This window comes from Podarcis liolepis (genome assembly GCF_965112155.1).
Source record: "Podarcis liolepis genome assembly, chromosome: 5".
NCBI classification, from domain to species: domain Eukaryota; kingdom Metazoa; phylum Chordata; class Lepidosauria; order Squamata; family Lacertidae; genus Podarcis; species Podarcis liolepis.
The window spans coordinates 92,195,720-92,221,721 of record NC_139556.1 but is presented as its reverse complement, the minus strand read 5'-3'; the positions used below and the strand labels follow the sequence as shown (position 1 = coordinate 92,221,721).

At 45.3% G+C, this 26,002-nt stretch overlaps 1 protein-coding gene and 1 long non-coding RNA gene across 8 annotated transcripts in view; one reads left to right on the top strand and one right to left on the bottom strand.

Annotated features, from left to right (window-relative positions):
* LOC310707552 overlaps positions 1-26,002 on the top strand; it is a 345,072-nt gene that overhangs the window by 196,290 nt on the left and 122,780 nt on the right. The window contains exon 2 of the long non-coding RNA XR_014526572.1: positions 19,888-20,047. This is a non-coding gene — a long non-coding RNA (uncharacterized lncRNA). The remainder of the gene's footprint in view (positions 1-19,887; positions 20,048-26,002) is intronic.
* KCNMB2 (potassium calcium-activated channel subfamily M regulatory beta subunit 2) overlaps positions 21,820-26,002 on the bottom strand; it is a 307,790-nt gene continuing 303,607 nt past the window's right edge. For all 7 annotated transcript variants that reach the window (XM_083504569.1, XM_083504570.1, XM_083504567.1 and 4 more), the window contains one exon: positions 21,820-25,099. In XM_083504569.1, coding sequence (XP_083360695.1) covers positions 24,815-25,099 — 285 coding nt within the window. In that variant the 3' untranslated portion in view covers positions 21,820-24,814. The remainder of the gene's footprint in view (positions 25,100-26,002) is intronic.

Genomic DNA, 26,002 nt, shown 5'->3' with positions numbered 1-26,002 from the left:
GTGTTGGCCATGGAGGGGCAACAGGGTGCTCCCTCTCAGCTGCCCCCGCCCCCACCACCGTCACTCAGGACAAGCACTGGCTCCTCCCCCCCCCAAGTTTGGCAGGGCGGGAATAGGGACATTCTGGGATCAAATCAGAAGCTGGGGTGGCTTTCTTAATTCCGGGACACTCGCTGGAAAATCGGGACACTTGGAAGGTATGATCACTGACTCCCATTTTTATTTTTTTAGTAAAGATTTTCTTGATTTACAAAAGGGTGTGCAATCTGTCTCTCTTGTATCCCCCCCCCCATGTAACATTTTACAAATCAGTTTCATTTGTTGAGACATTAGGAAGAAAAGGGGGGAAGAGGTGGAGGGGGGAAAGATGGGTGGGGTGGGGTCAGGTGGCGATGTTTCTATTTTACTTACAGTGGTGCCCCGCAAGACGAATGCCTCGCAAGACCGAAAACTTGCTAGACGGAAGAGTTTTCCGTTTTGGAGGTGCTTCGTAAAACGAATTTCCTATGGGCTTGCTTCGCAAGACGACAATGTCTTGCGAGTTCCTGCTGGTTTCCCCCCCTTCCCCCCTTTTTCTAAGCCGCTTATCAGCTGATCTGATCAGCAGATAAGCCGCTAAAAGCCGCTAATAGCTCTAATAGCGCTAATCCGTCAATGGGCTTGCTTTGCAAGACGAAAAAACCGCTAGACGAAGAGAATCACAGAACGGATTCTTTTCGTCTTGCGAGGCACCAATGTACTATATGTAGGGCTTGGTGTCTGCATTTGTAGTGAAGTTGGGAAATCTTAGCAAGTTAAAACTTTGGCTCATGCCAAAGAAAAGCATTGTGGGAGAGCCAAATGCTGTAGAACCCTGGGAAAGTGTATCTGGTTCTTTAATTGACGAATATTTGTCTTCAGAGGTGTAAATTGGGTGTCTCCTTCCTCAGTAGGAAAGGGAGTTTCTAGGAGATTGGTGATTCTTGACACCTGGCTGTCCCGGATGTGGATTCAGTGTGAATGGGTTATCTGGTTAATTTACAACTCGAAGAATCTGGTTGTCTGGGGGAATGCTTTAATCTTCAAGGCCCCCTCTGATAAACAGGATTCAGCTGTCAAGTCTCCTAACAAGCCTGAGTTATTGTTCTTAGAATCATAGAATCATAGAATCATAGAGTTGGAAGAGACCACAAGGGCCATCGAGTCCAACCCCCTGCCAAGCAGGAAACACCATCAGAGCACTCCTGACATATGGTTGTCAAGCCTCTGCTTAAAGACCTCCAAAGAAGGAGACTCCACCATACTCCTTGGCAGCAAATTCCACTGTCGAACAGCTCTTACTGTCAGGAAGTTCTTCCTAATGTTTAGGTGGAATCTTCTTTCTTGTCCTTTGGATCCATTGCTCCGTGTCCGCTTCTCTGGAGCAGCAGAAAACAACATTTCTCCCTCCTCTATGTGACATCCTTTTATATATTTGAACATGGCTATCATATCACCCCTTAACCTCCTCTTCTCCAGGCTAAACATGCCCAGCTCCCTTAGCCGCTCCTCATAAGGCATCGTTTCCAGGCCTTCTTCCATGTAACCATTGGTGAATTGCTAATTAATCTAAAGAACTGATTGGCTTTTGAGTTTTGAATCCACTGGGTTCAAAGGGGATAAAACCTTAGGAAGGTAAAGTAAAGGTAAAGGTACCCCTGCCCATATGGGCCAGTCGTGACCGACTCTAGGTTTGCGCGCTCATCTCGCTCAAGAGGCCAGGAGCCGGCGCCGTCCAAAGACACTTCCGGGTCACGTGGCCAGCGTGACGAAGCTGCACTGGCAAGCCAGCACCAGTGCTGCACATGGAAACGCCGTTTACCTTCCCGCTACAAAGCGGTACCTATTTACCTACTTGCACTTAGGGGTGCTTTCGAACTGCTAGGTGGGCAGGAGCTGGGACCGAAAGACGGGAGCTCACCCTGCTGCGGGGATTCAAACCGCTGACCTTACGATCAGCAAGTCCTAGGCACTGAGGTTTTACCCACAGCGCCACCTGCGTCCCTAAAAACCTTAGGAAACCCACTTGCAATTCGCAGCCCACTTCACTTAACATACTTTGCCATGTGAGAACATTGTTATGCAGAGGGCTTGCCCTGATGAAGAAGGTGCGGACACTTTTTTGAACTGTTTTTTTTCGTACTCTCGTTCTTGTCGTGAGTATGTTCTGTAGTTAGTGATATTAAAAAATCTTTTTATTTCCTGTTTGGGATTTGTAAGAGATGTGCTCATTTTTATGTTCCTGAGTAACCTTTCTTTTTAATAAATTCTGGAAAAAGGACTTTTTCCTGCTTCTGTCTTTTGTGCCTTTCTGCCGGGGAGCTGAACCAGTGCTTAACCATTTAGTCGCCTACCCGAGCCTGTTGGATTTCTGTCTGTGCCACGGTAAAGTGACACAGTGTGGGGCAGCCCGGTAAAGCTGAAGAGTAATCTCCTTCCTTAGGTTACTTTTCGGGGCTGTTCTGAGATAAGGAAGTGGTGGCAGCAAACTACTGTTTTTTTTTGGTGTGTTTTGTAAAAGCATCTGTGCATCCCTCTCTCTCGGCGGGGTCCTGCTGGATTTGGAGGACAGGTTGCAGAGGTGGGAGAGTGCGCACGAATGCTACAGCGATGCTTGTGCAGGTTCTTTGCTGTTCACTTGTGTTCCTTTGGTGGTGAGAGAGGTTGGGATTGGCCTAGGGTATGGTTATTTGTGGTTGGCTGACACAGGGACAAATAGAAGACGACACCTTCACCCCGGTATGGCTCCCCTTTGTTGCAGGAACCCTCCCCCATTTAGTTTGTACAAACTTGACACATACACACACACTCACACACGACATACACAATGTTTCTGTTATAAATTCATAGAAAATCAACCGTACATCGGATCTACACCGGTCCACTTTTATTTTGCTCCACGAAGGAAGGACTATCAAAAGGGGATGGTTTGATACAGGACGGCTATAATCCCTTGAGTGTACCAACACATACGTAGGAGCCCTACCCAGTTGGCATGACAACCTTGATGGTCCTAGACAGAAGACCATCAAGGACACAAAGAACTTGCATATGGGAATGGATTCAACACGGACTGAAACAAAGGACAGTGATCAGCTCTTCCCTCTGGGGGCAGGAAACTGCCAGCTCCCCTTTGTCCTCTGGAAAATACTCATGGGGAGGGGGAAAGGAGGGACTAGCCAGGTGACAAGATATTCAGGTTACCTCCACAAACCCCTCCCACAACCCCTCCTTTTTGTGATGTATCAATGATGTGTCAATGATGTAGTTGTGCTGTAGTTCTAGGGGTGTAGCTTGGGGGATTAGTAGCTAATAAAAGTTGGGGTCTTCTTTTGTTCTGAGCTTCCATCTTGTTTCAGCTGTTGGCAGGTGGGAGTCCTGTTGCGACAGTCTTCAATAAAGACCAAGCCTTCTGGCTGCTGTTTTGCTCTGGTATTCCTGGCTGTGTCCTTGTTTTTTGTCCAAGGGAGCCCTCAGATTTCTCCGTTAACACCTTTATCACAAACACAGCCCAACAGGACAACGACAAAAATCCACCAACAGCATACAAATCAATATGGCTAACCTGATCCTAAACACCCACCCACCCCACTCACACATGAAAACAAAGACCATCACTGTCTCCTATTCATGCACAGAATCCTTAAAGTCAGATCATCCTGGCACCAGCAGGAGACCTTATCTTGAACTGAACAGATTCCAGAAGGTCTTCATACACTCTAAGAGTAGTCTTTGTTCCTTGACCTTGCTCTGTCTTGGAAGATAGATGTTCCGATGTGCCCACATAAGAAGGGAAGTGCCTGGCTCTATGTTCTGAGACGGGTAAACCCCCAAGGAAAGGAATTCAAAGGGGCCACATGCCTGATACTTCCTTGAGAGAGAGGGCCCTTTGTTCCCGTACCTAATGAATAGCAGTTAAGGAAGGACCTTCAATGGTGTAATTAGCAGGGTGCAGCAACTTTTCATTTAACTTATTTAACTTTATTTAACTTTAAACTTATTTAACTTATATGCAGAATTCATCATGCGAAAGACTGGACTGGATGAATCCCAAACCGGAATTAAGATTGCCGGAAGAAATCTCAACAACCTCAAATATGCTGATGACACAACACCTCCTGGCAAATAGAAGGGGAAGAAATGGAGGCAGTGAGAGATTTTGCTTTCTTGGGCTCCATGATCACTGCAGATGGTTACAGCAGTCATGAAATTAAAAGAAGCCAGCTTCTGGGGGGAAAGTGACGACAAACCTAGACAGCATCTTAAAAAGCACCTTGATGACAAAGGTCTGTATAGTTGAAGCTATGGTTTTCCCAGTAGTGATGTATGGAAGTGAGAGCTGGACCATAAAGAAGGCTGATTGCCGAAGAATTGATGCTTTTGAATTACGGTGCTGGAGGAGACTCTTGAGAGTCCCATGGACTGCAAGAAGATCAAACCTCTCCATTCTGAAGGAAATCAGCCCTGAGTGCTCCCTGGAAGGACAGATCCTGAAGCTGAGGCTCCAATACTTTGGCCACCTCAAGAGAAGAGAAGACTCCCTGGAAAAGACCCTGATGTTGGGAAAGATGGAGGGCACAAGGAGAAGGGGACGACAGAGGATGAGATGGTTGGACAGTGTTCTCGAAGCTACCAGCATGAGTTTGACCAAACTGCGGGAGGCAGTGGAAGACTGGCGTGCTCTGGTCCATGGGGTCATGAAGAGTCGGACATGACTAAATGACTAAACAACAACAGCAACCTTTTATTGGAGGGATTTTATCTCAGCTTTTGCATATGCATTGCCTTAGAATTGTATATTAGAAGCCCCCTTTGCTTCAAGGCGGGGCTCAGCTTTAGGGAAAGAAATCCCACTGAGACTTTTATTGCTTGCAATAAAACACCTTTTGTTTTCCTCAAATAGCTGTGTGACTTTTTCTTCAGCCTAAACACTAATTTAGCTACACTATGGAAGCAAGTTCCGGCATTTCCCTGTCCACTTTCCCCCATGCCATGTATAATTGTATAAACTTGAATTGTAAGGAAATGTATATGGGTTGGGAAGGAGAGAAGTTCATGGTACCCAGATACTGGTGGCATTATTTATTATTTTATTCATTAAATTTCTATCCCGCCTTTCGTCCGAAGATCACAGGGTGGTTTACAACACAATAAAAACGCAAAAATACATACCCTGATAACAAAAAAGGCCTCCATCTAGTTTAAAAGACCATAGATTGTTTATTTTATGTGCACGGAGGTTGCTTCCATGTTCTCTTTATCCATGTGATCAATAAAGTCATATACCATGTACTAATAAAAGAGTTTTGTGTACCTTGGCCATTTTCTAGCCTCTGTCTGTGTCACCTTTTCCATGAGCACATGCTGCCAAACACCACTGTAACATCTGTCTTGGGACAGGCCCTCGAGATTTTTCCATTTCCTGGTAATTAATGACTGTGCAGCTGTTAGCAAGTGCACTCTATTCTTTTCTGACACCAGGTTAAAACCTTCCTTCCACCTGCTGGGCATTTTAAATTATTATATTTTTCAGCTGGTTGAATAGTTTTATGCTTTCCAATTTTATTTTTATTGTCGTTCCATGTTTTATACTGTGTTACAGATGTTAAATTCCTATGGAACCCCCGCCCCTCTGAAATTCTCCTGCTGTCCACCTGCTATCCAACAAGTTTATGTTAAAAAATAAAGATTGCAGGGCTTCATTTGTGCCTGGGCTCATGTGGGTTCAACCCTCAAACCTGTTTTCCACTGAAGGGCTGGAAACAAATGAAATAATAGTTTCCTGACAGTAGCCCTGTGCTTTGAGATACAGTGGTACCTCAGGTTAAGTACTTAATTCGTTCCAGAGGTCTGTTCTTAACCTGAAACTGTTCTTAACCTGAAGCATCACTTTAGCTCAGGGGTCTGCAACCTTTAAGACAAAAAGCGCCACTTGGACCCGTTTCCGAAGAAAAAACAACTGGGAGCCGCAAAACTCGTCATTATAAAAATAACTTTTTTGTCACTTTTTATTATTTCTTTGTTTGACCCCTCAGAATTATTCCTCCTCATAGAAAGAAACATTAAATTAACAAGTTACCTTTTTGTGTGTGTGTGTTCTTCACTCCCCTTCAAAACAGTGACCAGCGTACATGCCCCTTTTCAATGCAGTGACCAGCGTACATGCCCCTTACAATGTAGCGGGCGGGCGGGTGGGAAGGTGACGTCGGGACGGTGCGTGACTAATGCACGCACTGCCCCCATGCGACGTCACAGCCAGTACAGCACCTGCCACAGTGGGGAGTGTCGGGGCACACAATGCGCCTCCTCCCCTCGCTAGTATCCGCCCCGGAGCCGCGGCAAAGGTGTAAAAGAGCCACATGCGGCTCCGGAGCCGCGGGTTGCAGACCCCTGCTTTAGCTAATGGGGCCTCCTGCTGCTGCCATGCCACTGAAGCACAATTTCTGTTCTCATCCTGAAGCAAAGTTCTTAACCTGAGGTAATATTTCTGGGTTAGCGGAGTCTGTAACCTGAAGTGTATGTAACCTGAAGCGTATGTAACCTGAGGTACCACTGTACTGTAATATTGATTTTTCTTGGTTTTTGAGTTTTTTGGTTAAAAACAAAGGCGATAATTGTCAAATACCTTTAATCACTGTAGACCTCTGCGTTCTTTATAGTCGTGCTCAGTGTTTTCCTAGTGTGAAGCAGGGGCGTCTTAAGCATATCTGGCGCCATAGTGCAAAGATCCCTCTGGCGTGCCCCTCCCCCATTTCCCAGAGTTGTCAACCTTTTTTAGGGAGGGAACACCAGCAGCGGCGGAGGAACAGGTGGCCATGGCAGCACTGCTTCAGTACAGCATGGTGGAGGTGGGTGAGGGTGGCGAGTGGACCAGGGGAGCTGGCCCTGTGGAGCGCCTGATGCCCAGCTCGTAGGAGAAGATGGCTAGCAGGAGGGGCACCACGCGCACCTGCGCCTCAACCCGTTGGGAAAGCGAGCACACTGAGCGAGCAGGCTTGCGCCGAGCGAGAGAGTGAGGGCTCGTGCACTGCTCCCGTTAAGCGTCGGCTCAGTTTTTCCCCCTTTTAGCCTTCTGGCGTCCCGCAGAATTCGGCGCCTGCAGGCTAAAAGAGAAAAAAACGAGCTGACGCTTGGCGGGAGTGGCGCATGCACCCTTGCTCACTCAATGCGCTTGTTCAGTGTTCCCCCGACTCTTGCCTGGCACCCTCCAGAACTTGGCGCCCTGGCGCCCTGCACCACTAGCGTCTATGGGTAAGACGGCCCTGGTGTGAAGGGTATCTTATTCAAAACGTTCAGAGCATTCCACTTATGGGCTGGGCTAGCACAAGGCTTTTGGGTTGCATTTACAACACCCAGCAAGTTTATTTCTGTAATTTTGGAGCAGATGTCTTTGGTTGCCATTTTTGCAAATGCTTCATTTCTGGTTAGGAAACAGGTGTGGGGTTATTTTTCATTGATCAGAACAGAGCATGACGGAGCACATTGTGGGTTTAAAGTCACAAACAATAGCCTGTTTAGAACAGAGCAGCAGCTCTTTGAGACAAACTGCAGATGGTGACACCTAGAGACAGAACACAGTATTACCCCTCCTAAGACAAAAACGTCAGAAAAGCAAAAAGAAGTCAATAAAAGCAACAGTTGTTCCTCCGGTCATTATTAATGGTAGTACTTGATATTTGTGGCTCTCTTAATTTTTCATCTGGCTCTTGTGAGGCAGAGAAGGTACAGAAAACATTTCCCCCTTCCTGATTCTTTCACTTCCTCCATAGTGAAACAGGGACTTTACAGACTCCGCCTCTTGTTCCTTATTAGGAACTCCAGCTCTTCTCTTGTCTCTGAACAGCAATGAAATGTGTAGTCCAGGCCAGGCATAGGCAAACTCGGCCCTCCAGATGTTTTGAGACTACAATTCCCATCATCCCTGACCACTGGTCCTGTTAGCTAGGGATGATGGGAGCTGTAGTCCCAAAACATCTGGAGGGCTGAGTTTGCCTATGCCTGGTCCAGGCAATATTGACCTGTTCTTTTCTGTTTGTTTCTGTATGAGTTTCAAGGAACAAAGTGGTTTTTTGTTGCTTTTCAGTCATTTCATATGGGCATGTGATGTTCTTTAAACCTTTATTCACTTATAAATAAAAATTACAATGGCACCTGCAGCACATTTATTGCTGGCTCTCAGGAACAAGCCTACTAAGATTGACCCATCTGCTATAAATCCCCCACATGCAAGTTACCAAAGCCAATGCAATTCTGTCTGTCTGCGCCCAACCTTCTCTAGTAAACATCCTGAGAATATTATTGTGAATTTCCCCAAATTAGCCTTCTAGCAAATGCACGTATAAAAGGTTTGTGTACTAATGAACGTATGTGCCCTAGCCCATCAGCAGATCTGGTGACACAGCTGAAGGGTCTGGCTGCTTTTCAAAGTCAGCCTCTTCCATCTTCCAGAAGTTATGAGGTCGTTGCAGGATGCAAAGCACTGTGGCCAGGCTCGCTTTTGCCAGAACCATACAACTGGAGTTACGATTAATATCGCTTTGCCCAGTGCCCAAGGACTTCAGAGAACACAAGTGCACCATTAAAGAACCTGATCGAAGGTGGTCCCTTGGCTTCCCATGCCTGTGTTGCACCATTTTTAGAAAAAGCTCTTGAAGATACTTCATAAATGCTATCAGCAGCTGTGCGAGTGAGCAGAAGATTAGTAAAAGGAGTCAATTTAGGCTGGGGCGTGTTTGAGAAGATGGGGGTTCATATTCTATGTCTGGTGCTATTTCCCCCTTCCCACCCACCTTTGACCATATGGCAAAGTGGTGAAAGGGAAGTGGAAGTGTGTCAAGCTGAGACCCCCCCTCTGAGTTGTGCTTTGCGGCATTCAGCAATTTCCACTCCTTCTCATTACGTTCTGCAGCTGTCTTGCCATATTATAGTTGATGCCAAACTCCTTTTTTATTTTTTATTTGCTCTGGGGCTGTGCAAACACATCTTGCATTGTTATCAGACTTGCTTCCAACGCTTTCTCTGGGCTGAATGTGAGCAAATGCCTGTGTTGTTTTTGGTAGGGGTGGTTTTTTTTTTTTTTTGGCACTGAGTGAGGCACTGTTTCAAGTTTCTCTAGAGGGTGCTGATTTTGGTGGAGGTGTGGGGAGAAGAAGATTTCCAGTGAGATTTAGTGGCTCTTTCATAGAATCATAGAACTGTAGAGTTGGAAGGGACCCCAAGCGACATCTAGTCCAACCCTCTGCAATGCAGAAATCTCAGCAAAGGCATCCATGAAAGATGGCTAAGCTTAAAAACCTCCAAGGAGGGAGAGTCCACAATTTTCGACTATATCTAAGGTTAAATTGCAAAGGAACAATACGTTGTTTTTTCAATTGAACTTTATAAACACAAAAATACATTAGGAGTTCACATCCATGCCTTTTCATGCTCAATAAACTTAAAAAGCACAGTGCCCAATATTTATTTATTTTTAAAATATATTTTTATTAAAGATTTCTTAGTTTACAAAAATGTGTGCATTGTCTCTTTTTTCAAGTTGTGTTTTCTGCAGATCAGTTTCATTTGTTGTGAAACATCAGTGTGGCATACAGTGTTAGGTTAGGAAGAAAAGAGGGGGAAAGAGGGGGAGGGGGGAATGGTGAGTGGGGTGGAGTTGTGTGGCAATGTTTCTATCCTTCTACTTGGTGTTTATGTCAGGTTTTTTGTCAGTGTCGTTTGTGTGGGTTCTCTTACTATTCGCTTGTTGTGTTTCCTTGGTGGCGAGAGAGGTTGGGGTGGCCTAGGATGTGATTGGTTGGCTGTAGTGAGATTTGTTTTTGTGTGAGAGTGGTGTGTGTGTGTGTGTGTGTGTGTGTGTGTGTGTGTGTTTGGATCAGGTTAGCCAGATTGATTCGTATGCTGTCGGCAGATTCATGGAGCGTCTCCACCCCCATCGTTCTGCCCGGATGCTGAGGTCCAGCACCAAGGGCCTTCTGGCGGTTCCCTCATTGCGAGAAACAAAGCTACAGGAAACCAGGCAGAGGGCCTTCTCGGTAGTGGCACCTGCCCTGCAGAACGCCCTCCCATCAGATGTCAAAGAGATAAACGACTACCTGACATTTAGAAGACATCTGAAGGCAGCCCTGTTTAGGGAAGTTTTTAATGTGGGACATTTTAATGTATTTTTAATCTTTGTTGGAAGCTGCCCAGAGTGGCTGCGGAACCCAGCCTGATGGGTGGGGTACAAATAATAAATTATTATTGTTGTTGTCTTGTTGGGCTGTGCATGTGATAAAGGGGAACAATACTGGGGTGGAAGCATCCTCTTCTATTTGTCCCTGTGTCAGTTTCATTTCATTGGTTAGCTTTTCAAGTAAGGCCGTTTCCCATACAATTTGATACCATTGGTCCATGCTTACTCCTGACAGGTCTCTCCAGTGTCTGGCTATGATGCTTCTGGCTGCTGAGAGTAGGTGGGTTATGAGCTCTTTATGATGTGAGCGGGCATTATTATCTTGGAAGATGTTTCGTGGGGCCAGTGTGCCCAATATTTATGTATCCAGTTCACATCTGAAGCTGAATCCAGCTCAACCACACTTTCAGAAACGACATGAGAACAACACGAGAACCAGAACCCTTTGAAATCTGCGCTTCTCTGAATTTTTCAGTGCAGTTCTCTGGCCAAGTACCATGGACAAAAAACACATACTAAAAATGAACAACCAAATTTGATTTAACCACCCACCCCCAATACTGAGATAGATGGTCCAATAGTCTGACTTCATATAAGGCAGTTTTCTGTGTTCCTATCTTTTCTTTGCTCCTTTCACTGCCTGCTGGCTCAGAGAGGCCAGCTGAAGAGGCAACAACGGCAAGGAGACGCAGCAGTCAGGCCAGGGGGATTCAGGGGTCAGTCGTGTGCCCGCTGCTGAGGTATGTGCCTTGGCAGGTGCCCAGTGAAGCTGACCTCATGCCAGCTCCTGTCTTCAGGGTCCAGCTGCCACTCCAGGACTGCTAGAAGTCAAAGCATTGGAGAAGGTGTCTGCAGAGGAGCCACTCAGTTTGACAAGCCACTCTCTGGGGGAATGGCTGTGTCTTGTCTCTAGCACACATCCATGTAAATGCACAAGCATAAACACAATAGGCAGTTAAGCAATTCTGCTTCCTATTGTAGGGGATTCGGGACAGATAAAAAGCAAGTATTTTTCCACATAGCACATCAGTAATTGAAGGAGCTCATTGTCATAAGATGTGGCAATGGCCGTAGGCTTAGAAGACTTAGAAGGATCGATTGATCTATATCTATCTATCATCTATCTATCTATCTATCTATCTATATCTATCTATCTATCCATCTATCCATCTATCATCTATCTATCTATCTATCTATCTATCTATCTATCTATCTATCTATCTATCATCTATCTATCTATCTATCTATCTATCTATCTATCTATCATCTATATATCATCTATCTATCTATCTATCTATCTATCTATCTATCTATCTATCTATCTATCTACCAATCAATCAATCAATCTATGTTTTAAAAGTCTTTCTAGGGTAGCAAATGGTGGCAATGCAGATCTTGTCCTGGCCACCTCACCCAGAATTTACAGTTCCCAGTACCTCTAACAAACAACAGTTCCCAGGATAAATTGGTTGAAGTCATTTGCTTTAAATGTGCGGTGTATAAGGAGCCTCAGTATTGCCATATAACAAGTGGGCAACCCTGCTCATGTCTGTTCAATGCATTGTTGTGAGTTTGTGGGTGACAGACTTTCCTAAATTTCCAGGTCCAGTAGGTGTTCAAATTTAAGTAAGCCTTGGGGTGTTAAAACTGGGTGCTAAACTCTTGTGTATTAAGCCAGACCCGAGTGTATTATGCTGTGTGCTAGACAATGCTAATCCCTTGGAATCAGAAAATGTTAAAAGCTAATTAAGCAAGGCCAGCTTCCTCATGAGGTGATAGCCTGGCAGATGAGCCATTAAAAAAAAATGAAGGAGGGGGTCCCTCCCTCCCTTGACAGGCAAAGCTAGAGCTTAGGTCAGAGAAGCTTAGAGTTTGAAGTTATGTGACGGAGAAGCAAAACAGGATACAGTCTATGGTGGCGGGTGTCTGTTTGGATCCAAGGCTACACATATCGGAGAAGCAAGACCCTCTTGGGGTGATTATGCTGTGAACTCCTCCATCGTAGGCTCAGGTTGCATATATGTGTAAAGAAACCATATACCATAAAGACACTACAGTCTCTGCTGTGCCTAATTTCCGAAAGGAAACACGAATCTGGGTAAACTCTTGGAACCCCTGGAATCTTGCATGGCTTGGAGATTGGGGTGGTGTGCAACAGTATATAGCAGTCTGCAAACCGCCATTAAACATCTCCATTACTCTTTTCTTACAAGGCAGCAGAGCTTTATAAAAGGTGGATCCCTGGTAATTTTTGTTGGTCAAAGCAAGCAGTGAAACAGTGAGTTTCTCATAACATGTAAAGTGCCTCTTAGTTTCTGTTTGCTGCCTGTAAGATGGGAGTAATGGTGTTGTACTTCACAGGCAAGGAGGACAAGAGAAGTGAAGCACTTGAAGGCTTTCATCTGAGTGCAGCTAATGATGCTCACATCTTCAATTCCTGCCTGAAGAGCCATTTAGAGATGCTGGAAAGACTTTAAGATGCTTCCCAACCAACAGGGAATGTTTTATGTTTGGGCTTTGTTTGCTTTTTAACCAGCATGCCCCTTCTCTTTTTGTGTTTATATTGGAGTATTTTTTCACTTGCTTTGGACATTAAGCACATTAATTAATGGCTTGTTATCTCAGCAATCAAAGCATTCGTGGCACTGAAAGGCCTCTGCCTTTGTTTAATGTGGAGAATGCTGTGAGGCTCCTCAGATGATTATGAAGAGTCCCAGATAAATTGCCAAGTGCATTAGCAGCACACAAAGCAAAGTGCAGCAGTCTTAGCTAAGTCGGAACACTGATTAAAGAAGACACGTCCCAAAGGAAGGTGGTCTACACACCTTTGCTCCCGGGAAAAGAGAACCTGTGATAGGAAGGGATGCAGCTTAGTGGTAGAGGAGCTGCTATGCATACAGAAGATTTCAAGTTCGATCCCCATAAACTCCAGGTTGAAGTGGGAAAGGCTATTGCTGGAAACCCTGCTGCCAGTCGAGGTAGACTGAGCCTGAGGAACTTGGGGCCTTCAATATATTGCTGGACTCCCAACTCCCACCAGCCCTGATCCAGAAAGCTTTTCTTACATTCTTATGTTAACCATAACGGTAAAGGTAAAGGACCTCTGACAGTTAAATCCAGTTGCGAACGACTCTGGGGTTGCAGCGCTCATCTCACTTTACTGGCCAAGGGAGCTGACGTTTGTCCTCTTCCGCAGACAGTTTTTCCGGGTCATGCGGTCAGTATGACTAAGCCACTTCTGGCGAAACCAGAGCAGCGCATAGAAACACTGTTTACCTTCCCGCCAGAGTGGTACCTATTTATCTATTTGTACTTTGACGTGCTTTCGAACTGCTAGGTTGGCAGAAGCTGGGACTGAGCAATGGGAGCTCATCCCGTTGTGGGGATTCGAACCGCCGACCTTCCGATCGGCAAGCCCTAGGCTCAGTGGTTTAGACCACAGCACCACCCACGTCCCATGTTAACCATAATTGTGCCCTATTCAGTTCTATTATTTGCTATTTTTTGTTTGTTTGAGAGCCAGTGTAGTGGTTCAGTGTCAGGAGTGGGCATCAGTGAAGTTAACTCTTTATTCAAAGAAACAAGGCAGCTCTGGAGGCCAGGACTAATGAGCACAGCAACTCTTCCCATTAGGTCTTGCACCAAGGAGGCCATTGTGAGGACTGAAGGTCCCTGCCTTCCCACAGTTCCATAAGTCTCCTCCTTCCCTGAGTGTCAGGCGTCAAGGCTGGCTTCCTTCTCACTATGACCATAGATAAGCAATGCAAGATAAAGCAGTCTCTTACCAGCAGCAGAAATGTTTAATGAACGCAGAAAAAGAACAAACGACCATTCTCGCAGTGCTCCCAATTAAGTTCCTCCCACTTCCCTCTAGTCACTTCCGTCTTCCTGTCTCCGATTTACCTGATCTTTCAACCAATTAGCCTTCTGTGAAGTTACCTTATCCAATCTTTTAGCCCTTGGGACTAAGAGGCTGCATACCTTCCAGTGAGGGAGATTCGGTTAACTCTCTCTCCTCCCGTTCTGCCTCTTCTTGTTGTTCGCCTTCCAATTCTGCCCAACTCCTGTCATCCGAACTGTGTCCATCAGAAAACCATCGTTCCAGGTCAATACTACTCTCCTCCTGTGGAGCCCCAGGATCCTGGTTCTGAGCAGCGGGAGAAGGGAGCTCCCACTCCTCCTCCTTCAGAGTAGTACTCCCCAGCCTGATCCCTGACATTGGGTCCCTCCCAAGGAATCTGAGACTACTGTCATGGCTGTCTTTGCTCCTCCCTCTTCATACCTCTTTTGGTTCTGGGAGACCAGAGGTGAGTGGATCTGGTCGCAGCAGGAGAGAGAGACCCCTGTCTTTTTCAGCAGCCTGCCTCTGCTCTGCCTCTTGACCTTCTTCTGCTTCTGCCTCTGCTTCTGGACTGCTCTCTGCCACAGCCTCATCCTGCTCACTAAACACTGTTACCTCTTCAGCTTCAGACATCTTCCTCTCCCAATCTTCTCCCTCTGACCACTCATTGTCATCCCACCACCAATTCCTGGGCTCTGAGCCTTCTTCCCACCACTCCTCTGTATCCAGCCAGTCCATGACATTACAGTGCTAAACTAGGACCTGCGAGACCAGGGTTCAAATCTCCACTCAGCCATAAAGCTCATTGAGTGACCTTGGGCCAGTCACTCACTCTTAGCATAACTTACCTCACACCTTTGTTGTGAAGGTACATTGGAAGGCGGGTGGGTGGGGAGAACCATGTATTCCACACTGAGCTCCTTGGAGGGATATAAATGTAATGGGCACATACAATAAATAAATTTGTTTTCTATTATTTTATCATCAGGCTATCGCTGCTTTTATTGCCGTAAACCGCAACGAAACTTTTGGCAAACAGCACAGTGAACATATTTTTAAGTAAATAAAAAGAACCTAGCTACTGTGAGGAGAGTTACTTGCACTCTAGTGCGCTCCAGTCTTCTCGCAACTGCAGTGCCGGTGTCATGCACATCATTAAAATGTGATTGGGAACAACCTTGAGAAGTTCTGCTCACGCAGCCGGCGATGCAGAACATCAGCAAACCCACTTGAAAACAACGGGCTCTGTCCCACATACCGGAGAAGAGCAAGGCCACGTTTTCACCTTGCTAGCTAGTGAAGGGTTTTGTTTTGTTTCCACCTGCCCCCTTAGGCAGTGTGTGTCTTTCCCACAAAGCTGAAATGATAAAAGTGAGCTTGGAAATTAGGAACTGTTAGCAGACCCTGCTATTCCCCTCACAGAGCTATGGTTCCCAGAATTCCATAGGAAGAGGGGCTGGTGGTTAAACCATGCTGGGAATTGTAGCTCTGTGAGGGGAACGGGGGTCTCCTAAGAACTCTCAGCACCCTTAACAAACTACAGTTCCTGGGGTTCTTTGGGGCAGGATCTGTGACTGTTTAAAGTGGTATAAAGGTAAAGGGACCCCTGACCATTAGGTCCAGTTGTGACCGACTCTGGGGTTGCGGCGCTCATCTCGCTTTATTGGCCGAGGGAGCCGGCGTACAGCTTCCGGGTCATGTGGCTAGCATGACTAAGCCACTTCTGGCGAACCAGAGCAGCACACGGAAACACCGTTTACCTTCCCGCTGGAGTGGTACCTATTTATCTACTTGCACTTTGATGTGCTTTTGAACTGCTAGGTTGGCAGGAGCAGAGACCGAGCAACGGGAACTCACCCCGTTGCAGGGATTTGAACCGTCGACCTTCCGATCAGCAAGTCCTAGGCTCTGTGGTTTAACCCACAGCGCCACCCGTGTCCTAAAGTGGTATAGTACTTCTTTAATTGTATAGTACAGCTGTGGCCTTAGGCTCAGAGCAGCCTCATATCCCTTAAAACTTCTTGGTTTCTCTGGGGGCTTTGGGCAAGTCTCTTATTTCTTTTCAAGGAATCACAGAATTGTAGAGTTGGAAGGACTCCTTGAGGGTCATCGACTCCTTTGGGACTCCACAGGGCTCTCTGTGTATGTAAATGCAGCTAGGCTTACTTTTTTGTCCATCCCATCCTGGCATACCTGACCCCAGAGTTAACCTCACTCAAATACCAAGCAATCCAATCATCTTTCCCCCAGTTTCATTTCTATGTTAGTTTGTGGCCTTGACAGGCTGATTCCTGGATGGTTTCCCCTCTGAAATGAAGGTAAATAACGTTCTCCCATTGAAGATGAGCCCAGCTCTCTCCTCCTTGGTCATTCTAATAGAACCTCATCTTTGTCTTGACATTATGATGCTTTGTAGCCCATCATCTGGTCAAATGCAAGGTCTACCAGAGCTGGGAATGGAAGGATCTGTCCATTCTGGCTCTCCCAGTTTCTCATGTTCCAGTCTTAAATCCAGCTCTCCACATTTCTGCAGCAATCTGTGCCCCCCCCTTTAATACTTAACCAGCATAATAGTGCAAATTTCTCCTACAAATGTGGTTGCATGCAGTTTTTACTTATGCACACACTTACTGCAAGCAACTCCCCCTAATACAGGTAAAGTTAAAGGACCCCTGGATGGTTCAGTCCAGTCAAACTTGACTAGGGGGTGCCGCGCCTATCTTGCTTCAGGCCGAGGGAGCTGGTGTTTGTCTGCAGACAGCTTTCTGGGTCATGTGGCGAGCATGCCTAAATCGCTTCTGGCACAATGGGATAGCATGATGGGTGCCAGAGTTCACTGAAATGCCCTTTACCTTCCCACCACAGTGGTACCTATTTATCTACTCATGCTGGTATTTTCAAACTGCTAGGTTGGCGGGAACTGGGACAGAGCAACAGGAGCTCACCCTGTCACATGGACTCAAACTGCCGACCTTCCAACTGGCAAGCCCAAGAGGTCCAGTGGTTTAGACCATTAGTTTTCCCTAATATAATACATTTTTGTATTACCAACCTAGCAGTTTGAAAGCACACCAGTGCAAGTAGATAAATAGGTACTGCTGCGGCAGGTAGGTACATGGCGTTTCCGTGTGCTCTGGTTTCCATCACGATGTCCTGTTGTGCCAGAAGTGGTTTAGTCATGCTGGCCACATGACCTGGAAAGCTGTCTTGGACAAACGCCAACTTGCTTGGCCTGAAAGCGTGAGGAGTGCCACAACCCCGTAGTTGCCTTTGAAAGATTGAGGGCACAAGGAGAAGGGGGTGACATAGGGCAAGATGGTTGGACAGTGTTCTTGAAGCTACGAACATGAGTTTGACCAAACTGCGGGAGGCAGTGGAAGACAGGCGTGCCTCTGGTCCATGGGGTCACGAAGAGTCGGACACGACTAAACAACAACAACAACAACAACAACAACAACAACAACAACCGTCCAGGGGTCCTTTACCTTTTACCTTTTTACCTACATTTTTGTATGTTGTTTTCAGTAATCTGTTCATTTTTATTAATTCCCCCCAAACTCTACATTTTTGCAAATCTTATTTGGTTGGAGAACTGCACCACAAAATTCAAATAAAGGCGAATTCTGAAGCGTAGCAGTATTTCAGTTTGCGTTTTGTTTCAGGAAGTGCGAATGTTTCCACGTGAACGGAATTAAATTTCTTCCCCATGTCTAATTACAGCCTTCATCAACCTGGTACCCTCTAGTTGTTTTGTACTACAACTTCCATCTGTCCCAGCCAGCACTGTCTGGTGTTTATGGGAGCTGTAGTTGAAAACATTTGAAGAGCACCAGACTGGTGAAGCAGTTCCTCTAGACAGAAAGACATGAGCAGGGAGTGAAGTGAAAAAGGAATGGGAGTGCCTAAATGAATACCTTAAAAGCCAAGGTTTGAGGACAGAAACCTGGCTGAGTCTGGAATAACCTTGTGAAGTGAAAGGATAAGAGAGAGGATAGAGATGATAAGGAAAATAGGAAAACAGGAAGACACAATGAGAGGTAAAGGAGGTGCTGTGGGATTGGTGGAAGTCAATGTTTGTTTTTCTTTTTAGTGTTTATATTATTACAGTGGTACCTCGGGTTACATACGCTTCAGGTTACAGACTCCACTAACCCAGAAATATTACCTTAGGTTAAGAACTTTGCTTCAGGGTGAGAACAGAAATCGTGCTCCGGCAGCGCGGCAGCAGCGGGAGGCCCCATTAGCTAAAGTGGTGCTTCAGGTTAAGAACAGTTTCAGGTTAAGAACGGACCTCCGGAACGAATTAAGTTCTTAACCTGAGGTACCACTGTAATTTGTAAGATTTGGATTTGTGTTTTTTTGTATGCTTGTTTTTGTGTTTTGTGCATTGTTGTTTTTTTTTGTTGTTGTGTGGAGAATACTAATAAAATTAATAATTTAAATTTTTTTTTTTTTTTTAAAAAAGACATGTTCAGGGGGCTGTTTTCAATGGGAGGTGTTATTTTCCAGGTTGGCCCTGAGAGCCACAAAGGCCTTTTCAGAATCTACCCACCAGCCTGCGATTTCAGAAGCTCCAGCACATGGGATGGTGAGGTGGGGGGAGGCAGCTGAGTGCTGAGATCCTTATTCAAATTTCTGAGATCCATTATGTAAGAGCAACAACTGGCAAATAGCTCTCATCAGATGCAACCCTCCGGGAGATGATTGACAAAAAAACACAGTCCATTTGCTTGAGGATTTACGTGGCAGGCGCGAAGGCAGCTTTCAAAGTCCCACGGATGACATTTTAGAGGCTGCATATTTCCCGCATTTTGTTTGTTAGTGACAGGAGAGCTGATTATCCTCGACATTTACACATCAAATGCTGTTTTCAATATGTCAGGCCATAAACATTTTTACCGGCGCTCCTGTGGGTGAAACATCTTGACGCCATTGCAGCCTGCAATCATTTTGTTGACATTAGCACAGAGAACGGTGGGGCAGCGAAATAACGTGAAGTAATTGGATTGAGTGAGGTAAAACAATAATTTAAAGTGAATTACCAGCCGGAGAACTGGAACAGTTAAATTCCCCTGCCGGTCCTGACAGCAGGGAGAGCATTCAGAATTCTGTTGAGTTTTAAGGAAGGTTTGGCAACCTCGGGGAGAAGGCAATACTTCTGCCCAGAAAATAAGTTGGGCTATTTTTCCCGACTTGGTTGCTGTTCTCTATTTTTGTGCCCCTTTGTTGCTTTTCCACACTTCTCAGAGATTACTTGGGCAAAGCTCTCGGCTCCCAGGAAAAGCAATCAGAGGTCAGAAGCTCTGCAATCCTGTCTCCACCAGAACCGGTGGCCTTGAACAGTTCAGTTAACTTTTCTGTCCCCCAAGCTGGTCACCCATGACAGAAATGTAGTGGGCCTTTAATTATTGTTCATAAACAGAGATGGAGGGAAGAGTAAATAAAAACCAGAAGGGCTTGCAAGCCAAACCTGAACACAAATGCTTTTCTGGAATATTCTAGCCCTGTTTGGGTGCTATTTGCTCTTGTGTATGTCAACACCGGGAGCAAGGAGTAGGCCCACTCTGAATGTCACTCTGAATGTCACATGCTGCTCCCTGAGCACAAACATTTGTGTCGGGGGGCGCAGGGTTAACCTCAATGCTTCCTGATGAATCTTTTGTGCATTCAGTGCTATGTGCAAAGGCACATAGCGGACATCGGGGAAAGAGTGTACAATATCAGCTGTAGGACTGCTAGCGATGGCCGTGCTCTTTGCTCCCATGTTGTGAGCAAATGATGCTCAAAATATCACTTATGTGTTGTTCTGCTATGAGGAACACAAATACAGTAGTACCTCGGGTTACATACGCTTCAGGTTACATACGCTTCAGGTTACAGACTCCGCTAACCTAGAAATAGTGCTTCGGGTTAAGAACTTTGCTTCAGGATGAGAACAGAAATCGGGCTCTGGCGGCGCAGTGGCAGCAGGAGGCCCCATTAGCTAAAGTGGTGCTTCAGGTTAAGAACAGTTTCAGGTTAAGAACGGACCTCCAGAATGATTTAAGTACTTAACCCGAGGTACCACGGTAAAGGGCCCCCACCTGTAGGCCAACTGCTGTCAGCAAAAACAAACGAGGGTGGATTCACATGACAATGTTCAACTTCCCCATGTTGGCGTCCCTTGGGTGGAGACCTGGCAGTGTGAAATTTTGAACATGTCTCCAAATTGTGATTCCAAAGCTCTTTCTAGAATGGGCATGGAAGCTTTTCCAGCCCAAGGGCCACATTACCTTCAGGGTCACCTTGTGAGGGCCACATGGGATTGGCAGAAGTGGGTGGAGCAACGAGTGTAAATTTAACCTCGACACATTAGGTGTCACCCACCCATCTCTCTGATCTCCATCCAGGTCAACAAGAAGCATCATCAGAATTTGAGGACAGATTTCATCAACACATGGAGGGCAAATCATGGCTAGTGACATATGTGGCCTGGGGCCAGTTCTAAGGGTCAGACAGCATTCTGGAGGGCTGAATTTGGCCACCCAGGCCTCAAGCCCCGACTTCTGTTCTAGAAGATTCAGGGAAGGATAAACAAAACAGTCAATAGGACTGCGGCATCTTGCTTGCAAATAAAGGTGTGTGAGGTTGTGTTATTTTATTTAGAGAAACTGATATCTGAGGCTGAAATTCTGCTCCATCTGCACTCTACATTTAAAGCTTAAAAACGTAAAGCTTAAAAATGGAAAGCATAATGCTGGTGGTCAACAAAAGAGGTTTAAAGACTCTCTCAAGGCAAATCTATTAAAAAATGTAGTATAAACACCGACAACTGGGAAACACTGGCCTGCAAGCGCTCCAGTTGGAGAACAGCCTTTACCCAAGGCGTCATGGGCTTTGAAGACACTCGAACTCAGGACAAAAGGGAGAAACATGCTAAGAGGAAGGCACGCTTGGCAAACCCTCATCGTGATTAACTCCTGCCTGGAAACCAATTTCCCCACTGTCACTTACTGTTAAAACCATGTTCATGGAAGACAATCCCTTGGTTGGGCTGGGGAATGCGACTGCACTCTTATGAACTCTGGTAGGGTTGCCATATTTCGATAAGTGAAAATCTGAACAGAAAAGTTGCTGAGCTATGGGTTTTTGAGCTATCTTTAATGAAATTTGCCAAAATCTACATTGCCGACATGGGCTGCCATATGTCCGGATTTCCACAATTTCCACCCAGACACCGTTTGCGAGGGCTGAATTCTGGACGTATGGCAACCCTACACTCTGGGTATATGGTTTGGGTTTAGAAGATGTGACTGGGTTCAATGAGTCTTGCTCACAGATTGTTGCACAAGATGGCATAGGATGGCAGTACCAATTACTTAGAAGACTTTGGCTCGAATTTCCCCAGGTATGTATGAAAGACAGTAAGAGAGGCTAATTGTAGGCTGAATTTTGCTGGGATTTTGCTGGGAACATAGATCATGGGTAGGCAAACAAAGGCCCGGGGGCCGGATCAGGCCCAGTCATCTTCTAAACCCGGCTCATGGACGGTCCGGGAATCACTGTGTTTTTACATGAGTAGAATGTGTGATTTTATTTCAAATGCATCTCTGGGTTATCTGTGGGGCATAAGAATTTGTTCATTTTTCTCTCTCCCCAAAACATAGTCAAGCCTTCCATAAGGTCTAAGGGACAGTGGACCAGCCCCCTGCTGAAAAGGTTTGCTGACCCTGACAATAGATCCTACCAAATGGGGTTTGGGGGGGGCATGGGGAAGGAAGAAAAAAAGAGGCCATTTCTGATTGCCAAGCATATTGAAATCTCAAAGGTTTAATTGAATAATTTTTGTACCAAATCACACAGTTTTGAAGTCCTGATTACACGCCCCAGGAATTTATTTGCCTGAGAAAAAAAGCTGCATTATGGATTACAAGATCAAAGATTAATTTCACTGCTGCAGACTTCAATTGTACAGCTCAGACGACACTTGAATAGTTCATGGAGTCTTGTAACACCATAAAGTTTCCCCCCAACATTACATTATTGGAGTGGTGTCAGAGGAGGGGGGAGAAGTACGCGGAGAATGGACGAGCTGGACAGAAAAAATGTGCTTTCTCCTTTTGGCAAAAAAAAAAAAAAAAAAAGGTTAACCTTTGCTTCCAATACACATATAAATAGTTCCTTTAAAAAAGTTCTATGGTAATTTTAGGGGATGATTGGTGAATACCTCACATTCTGCCTTTTAGGCATTCCATGACCTGAACCTGACAAGATTGTCTTTTGAGTATAATCTAACAAAAGTTGTGAATACTATTTGTAATCCCACAGAGAACGGGTGGAAAAATTCATTGCAAGTTTTGCCTTGCTCACCTTCCCCATTTATCCCTATGGCATGTTGGGCTTCAGCATTGACTCTCAAAACTGCCCCAGACTGATATTCCTCTTTTTTCTCTTCCATTTTGTGACTTCCACTCTTCCCAATATCTGATGAGTTGTCACCTACTCACATTTTACTCACGCTTTACTCATGCTTTACTCTGACCCACTCCACCTACCACTCTCTCCACCTTCATATGGTGGCTTGGATCTTTTGCCTGCTGTGTTACTATTCTCTGGTTCTATGTACCACCAAATCTACCACCTTTTCTTTTCAAGCGCTTGTACCAAAGCGGCGCTTAGAACAACAGAAACAAGACCTGCTACTAGCACTTGCAAAGTGTCTCCTTAGGCAGCCACTTAGTGTTCCCTAGTGGTAATGCATACCTCAGAGCACGTACATAGGGTGCTTCCAGATGGACCCTCTTTTCGGGTGGGATTCAATCGTATGTTGGCAAATTCAGGCTGCGTAATCAAACTTTGTCTGGAGATCTTGCGCTTTCCCCAAACACCAGATTTTTTGCGATAAGTAAAGTGATGGGAAAATGCAGCAGAGAGTGGGGGGTGCCATTTGCCTTGACACAATGTTGTCTAACCCCTCCAAGAAAATCAGAATGCACAATAAATAGGTCATCTGGAAGCAGCTATGATTTATGCATGTTCCTGGTTCTGCAGCCTTACTGCAATTCAGTAAATAGTGTGAATTTCATCCCCTCCCTGCCCAATATGCCCTTGAATTTTTATTTTGCTGTGTACTGGTTAAAAAAGCCCACTTCTCTAGGAATAATATTATATGTTACCCATTCTCTTTACTAGCCTCTCAAATTGAAGGATGTTGTGCAAGAATGGTCACAACCACATTCTTATGCCACTTTAAATCCCGCAAAGAATCATGGGAGCTGTAGTCGGCTATGGGCACTGACCTCATAGACCTACAGTTCTCAGCACCCTTAACAAACAACAGTTCCCAGGATTCTCCTTGACTGTTAAAGTTGTATAAGAGAGCTTTAAGTTTATGGTGTAGATGTGACCTAAGTTTTATCTGAGTGAAAATGCCACTGTGAACGGCCTCTAAGACTCCCCCCGCCCCTGACGCTGCTCTTCTTAGTGACAAGCATATCCAGGTTTGGACATTACGAAATACAAGAAGGGCACTTCTCACTTTCAGTTAATAAAAGAAATAATAAAATATAACATATTCGTATTACAATACACCACTAGTTTTAATATATGTTTTTGTCCTCTTGTCTAGTATTCTTTTTTTTTCTTTTTCTTTTAAATATACAGTAAAAAAATCTAAAATAGTTGGAAGTAAAAAATGAAAAAATAGCTGACTATGGGTTGTATTTTTGTTTTTTGTTTTAGTTCTTCTTTACAGTGATATGGTAGCAAATACAAGGGGAAAAAATACAGAGAAGAAACTTGTACGGAAAGTGTTTTCTGGTCCCATCTCTGCCAACAGGGCTCAGGTTGGAGTCGGAGATGAATGGAGTCGACGGGTTTGGTAGATTAATGCGATTTGTGGGGTTTGCTTTTTTGGCTGTAGCTTTGGTAAGATAATGATCTGTGAGTCCAAGATATTGCAAATAAATGTCTAAAACATTGGAAGGGAAAGCTTAACCCTGAGCATGAAGCCAACATGAAGAAAATCGCTCTGATCCAGAACTTTGAGGGTCCCTCCCTCTCCCTGCAATCCAGAAGAAACTAAGTACTGCTCACATCCCAAGAAAATCAACCATGGCTAAAATGTCCTAAAGATTTTAGCGGTGGTGAAGTTTGATGAGCGTTCTCTGGGTAAGGGCCTGGATGTGAAGAATGCACACCCTGACTTCCTGCTAATGTGTGGCTGCCCTTTGACCTTGGTTTAGGAGGCAGCTGGAGATACATTTCCGAATCCATCTTAGTTCAGCCAGACAAATCAACCCTCTCTCACCGTCCTCCAAATTTCCTTGTACTCCCCACGCCTTCTCCCTCCACAGCCTTAAGTGGAACTTAAACGGTTCGCATGGACACACACGCAGCAATGTAATACATCCCTCCAGAATGGGTTTGCAATGAAATGGTGATGCGTTTCATCAACAAGGCTTGGCAAATGGGTCACACTGAGCCCTATTTTGGCTGTAGAAAAAGAAAGGAGAAAGAAAGAAAAGGGAAAAGAAAAAAGAAAGAAGTACCAATTTTGCGGCGTAAACCAAGATTATGTAGATGGCCAACGCAAATGGAGATTCCTTCTCTCATCACCTGCATAATAACAGCATCACGTTTGCATATAGAACAGCCTTTTTTCATTATTGCTCTACTTCATAAAAAATATAAGGAACTTAGAACAGACGTACGCGTTACAAACTTAAGGTTCTTTGGTGAAGAATGAAAAAAAACAACAACAGTATTTCAGCTGTCAATCCATCCCGGAAGCGAGCCGGCTGCTTCTATCTGTTGATCCTTTGGATCCTTTCACAGAGGAGGGACAGATACTGGGTCAACTTGACCATGGCAACGATAGCAAGCCCTCCTATCATCATACAAGTTGGCCAAAAGAGGGAATGGAACAGCACGTTGGAGCTGTAGAGTTTGGTTAGCAATACATTCTTTTGAATGCCTTCGGGGTCATAGTAACAGGAGAAGTGCTGGTACTTTCTGAAGTTCTCCATGACGACATTCACGAGGGACAGAGACTCTTCAAAGTTCTTGCCACACTTGGGTATATATGAGCACTGTCGGAGGGGGAGAAAAACAAATGAGATAAGAGACAGTATGCATCCCTGGCCAAACCAAATGCTTGTGAATATGTATATACACCCATACATTTAAAATACAAATATGGCTTTCCTCAAAGAATGGATCCATATTTACTTAGCTTTGACCAATCAGTCAAGAATTGTGCATGGAGGCACATGTCGCTCCCCCCAGGGAAGGTTTACAAACTCCCTTTTCGGATATTACAGAAGTATGAAAACAGGAAGCATCACTCACACTTCCTGCTTCGGCATCACTTGTGACTTACAAAGTAAATATTCCAACAAAGTGGCTTGATTATTTGAAAAGAAAACAAATCCAATATTTTTTTTTCCAGCTCCCCGAGCCCTTCGCAATCAAAAGTAGAGAAAAGCAAAGCGTAGCAGTTGAAACAGCTGGAGTCTAGACCAGAATCTGGGTATTGGGCTGCAAAACTCGGAGAAATATATATATAGGGATAGAAGAAAAGGACACCCAGAATTCTTCTTACTGTTCTGTCTCTGCTGGAAATCTAAGTGCTTTCTCTTGCCTCTGGGATTGGTGTGATCAATGAACTGAAAAGGCTGCGCAGGTTTTGTGTTGGCCTTCGGAGGCTTGGTAGTGCAGACCTTCTGGGACACAAGTCTCACTCTTTCCCCAGCAGTGTCAGTAATATCACTGGCTCCGAGATGGCTTGGAGGTGGGAGGAAAGTGACAACGGGTACCCCAAGGGACCCACGCTAAGTCCCAGACTCTGGATTCCTGCTTTCATTACTTTGGCGCACACAGCTGTATTCCCAGCCTGTGGAACAGATGGCACCTCGTCAAGCCAAACAGCTGGAAGTAACCATCAGCTATTGTTGCCTGCCACTGGCAAGAGCACCTCACCGTTTCTGTTTACC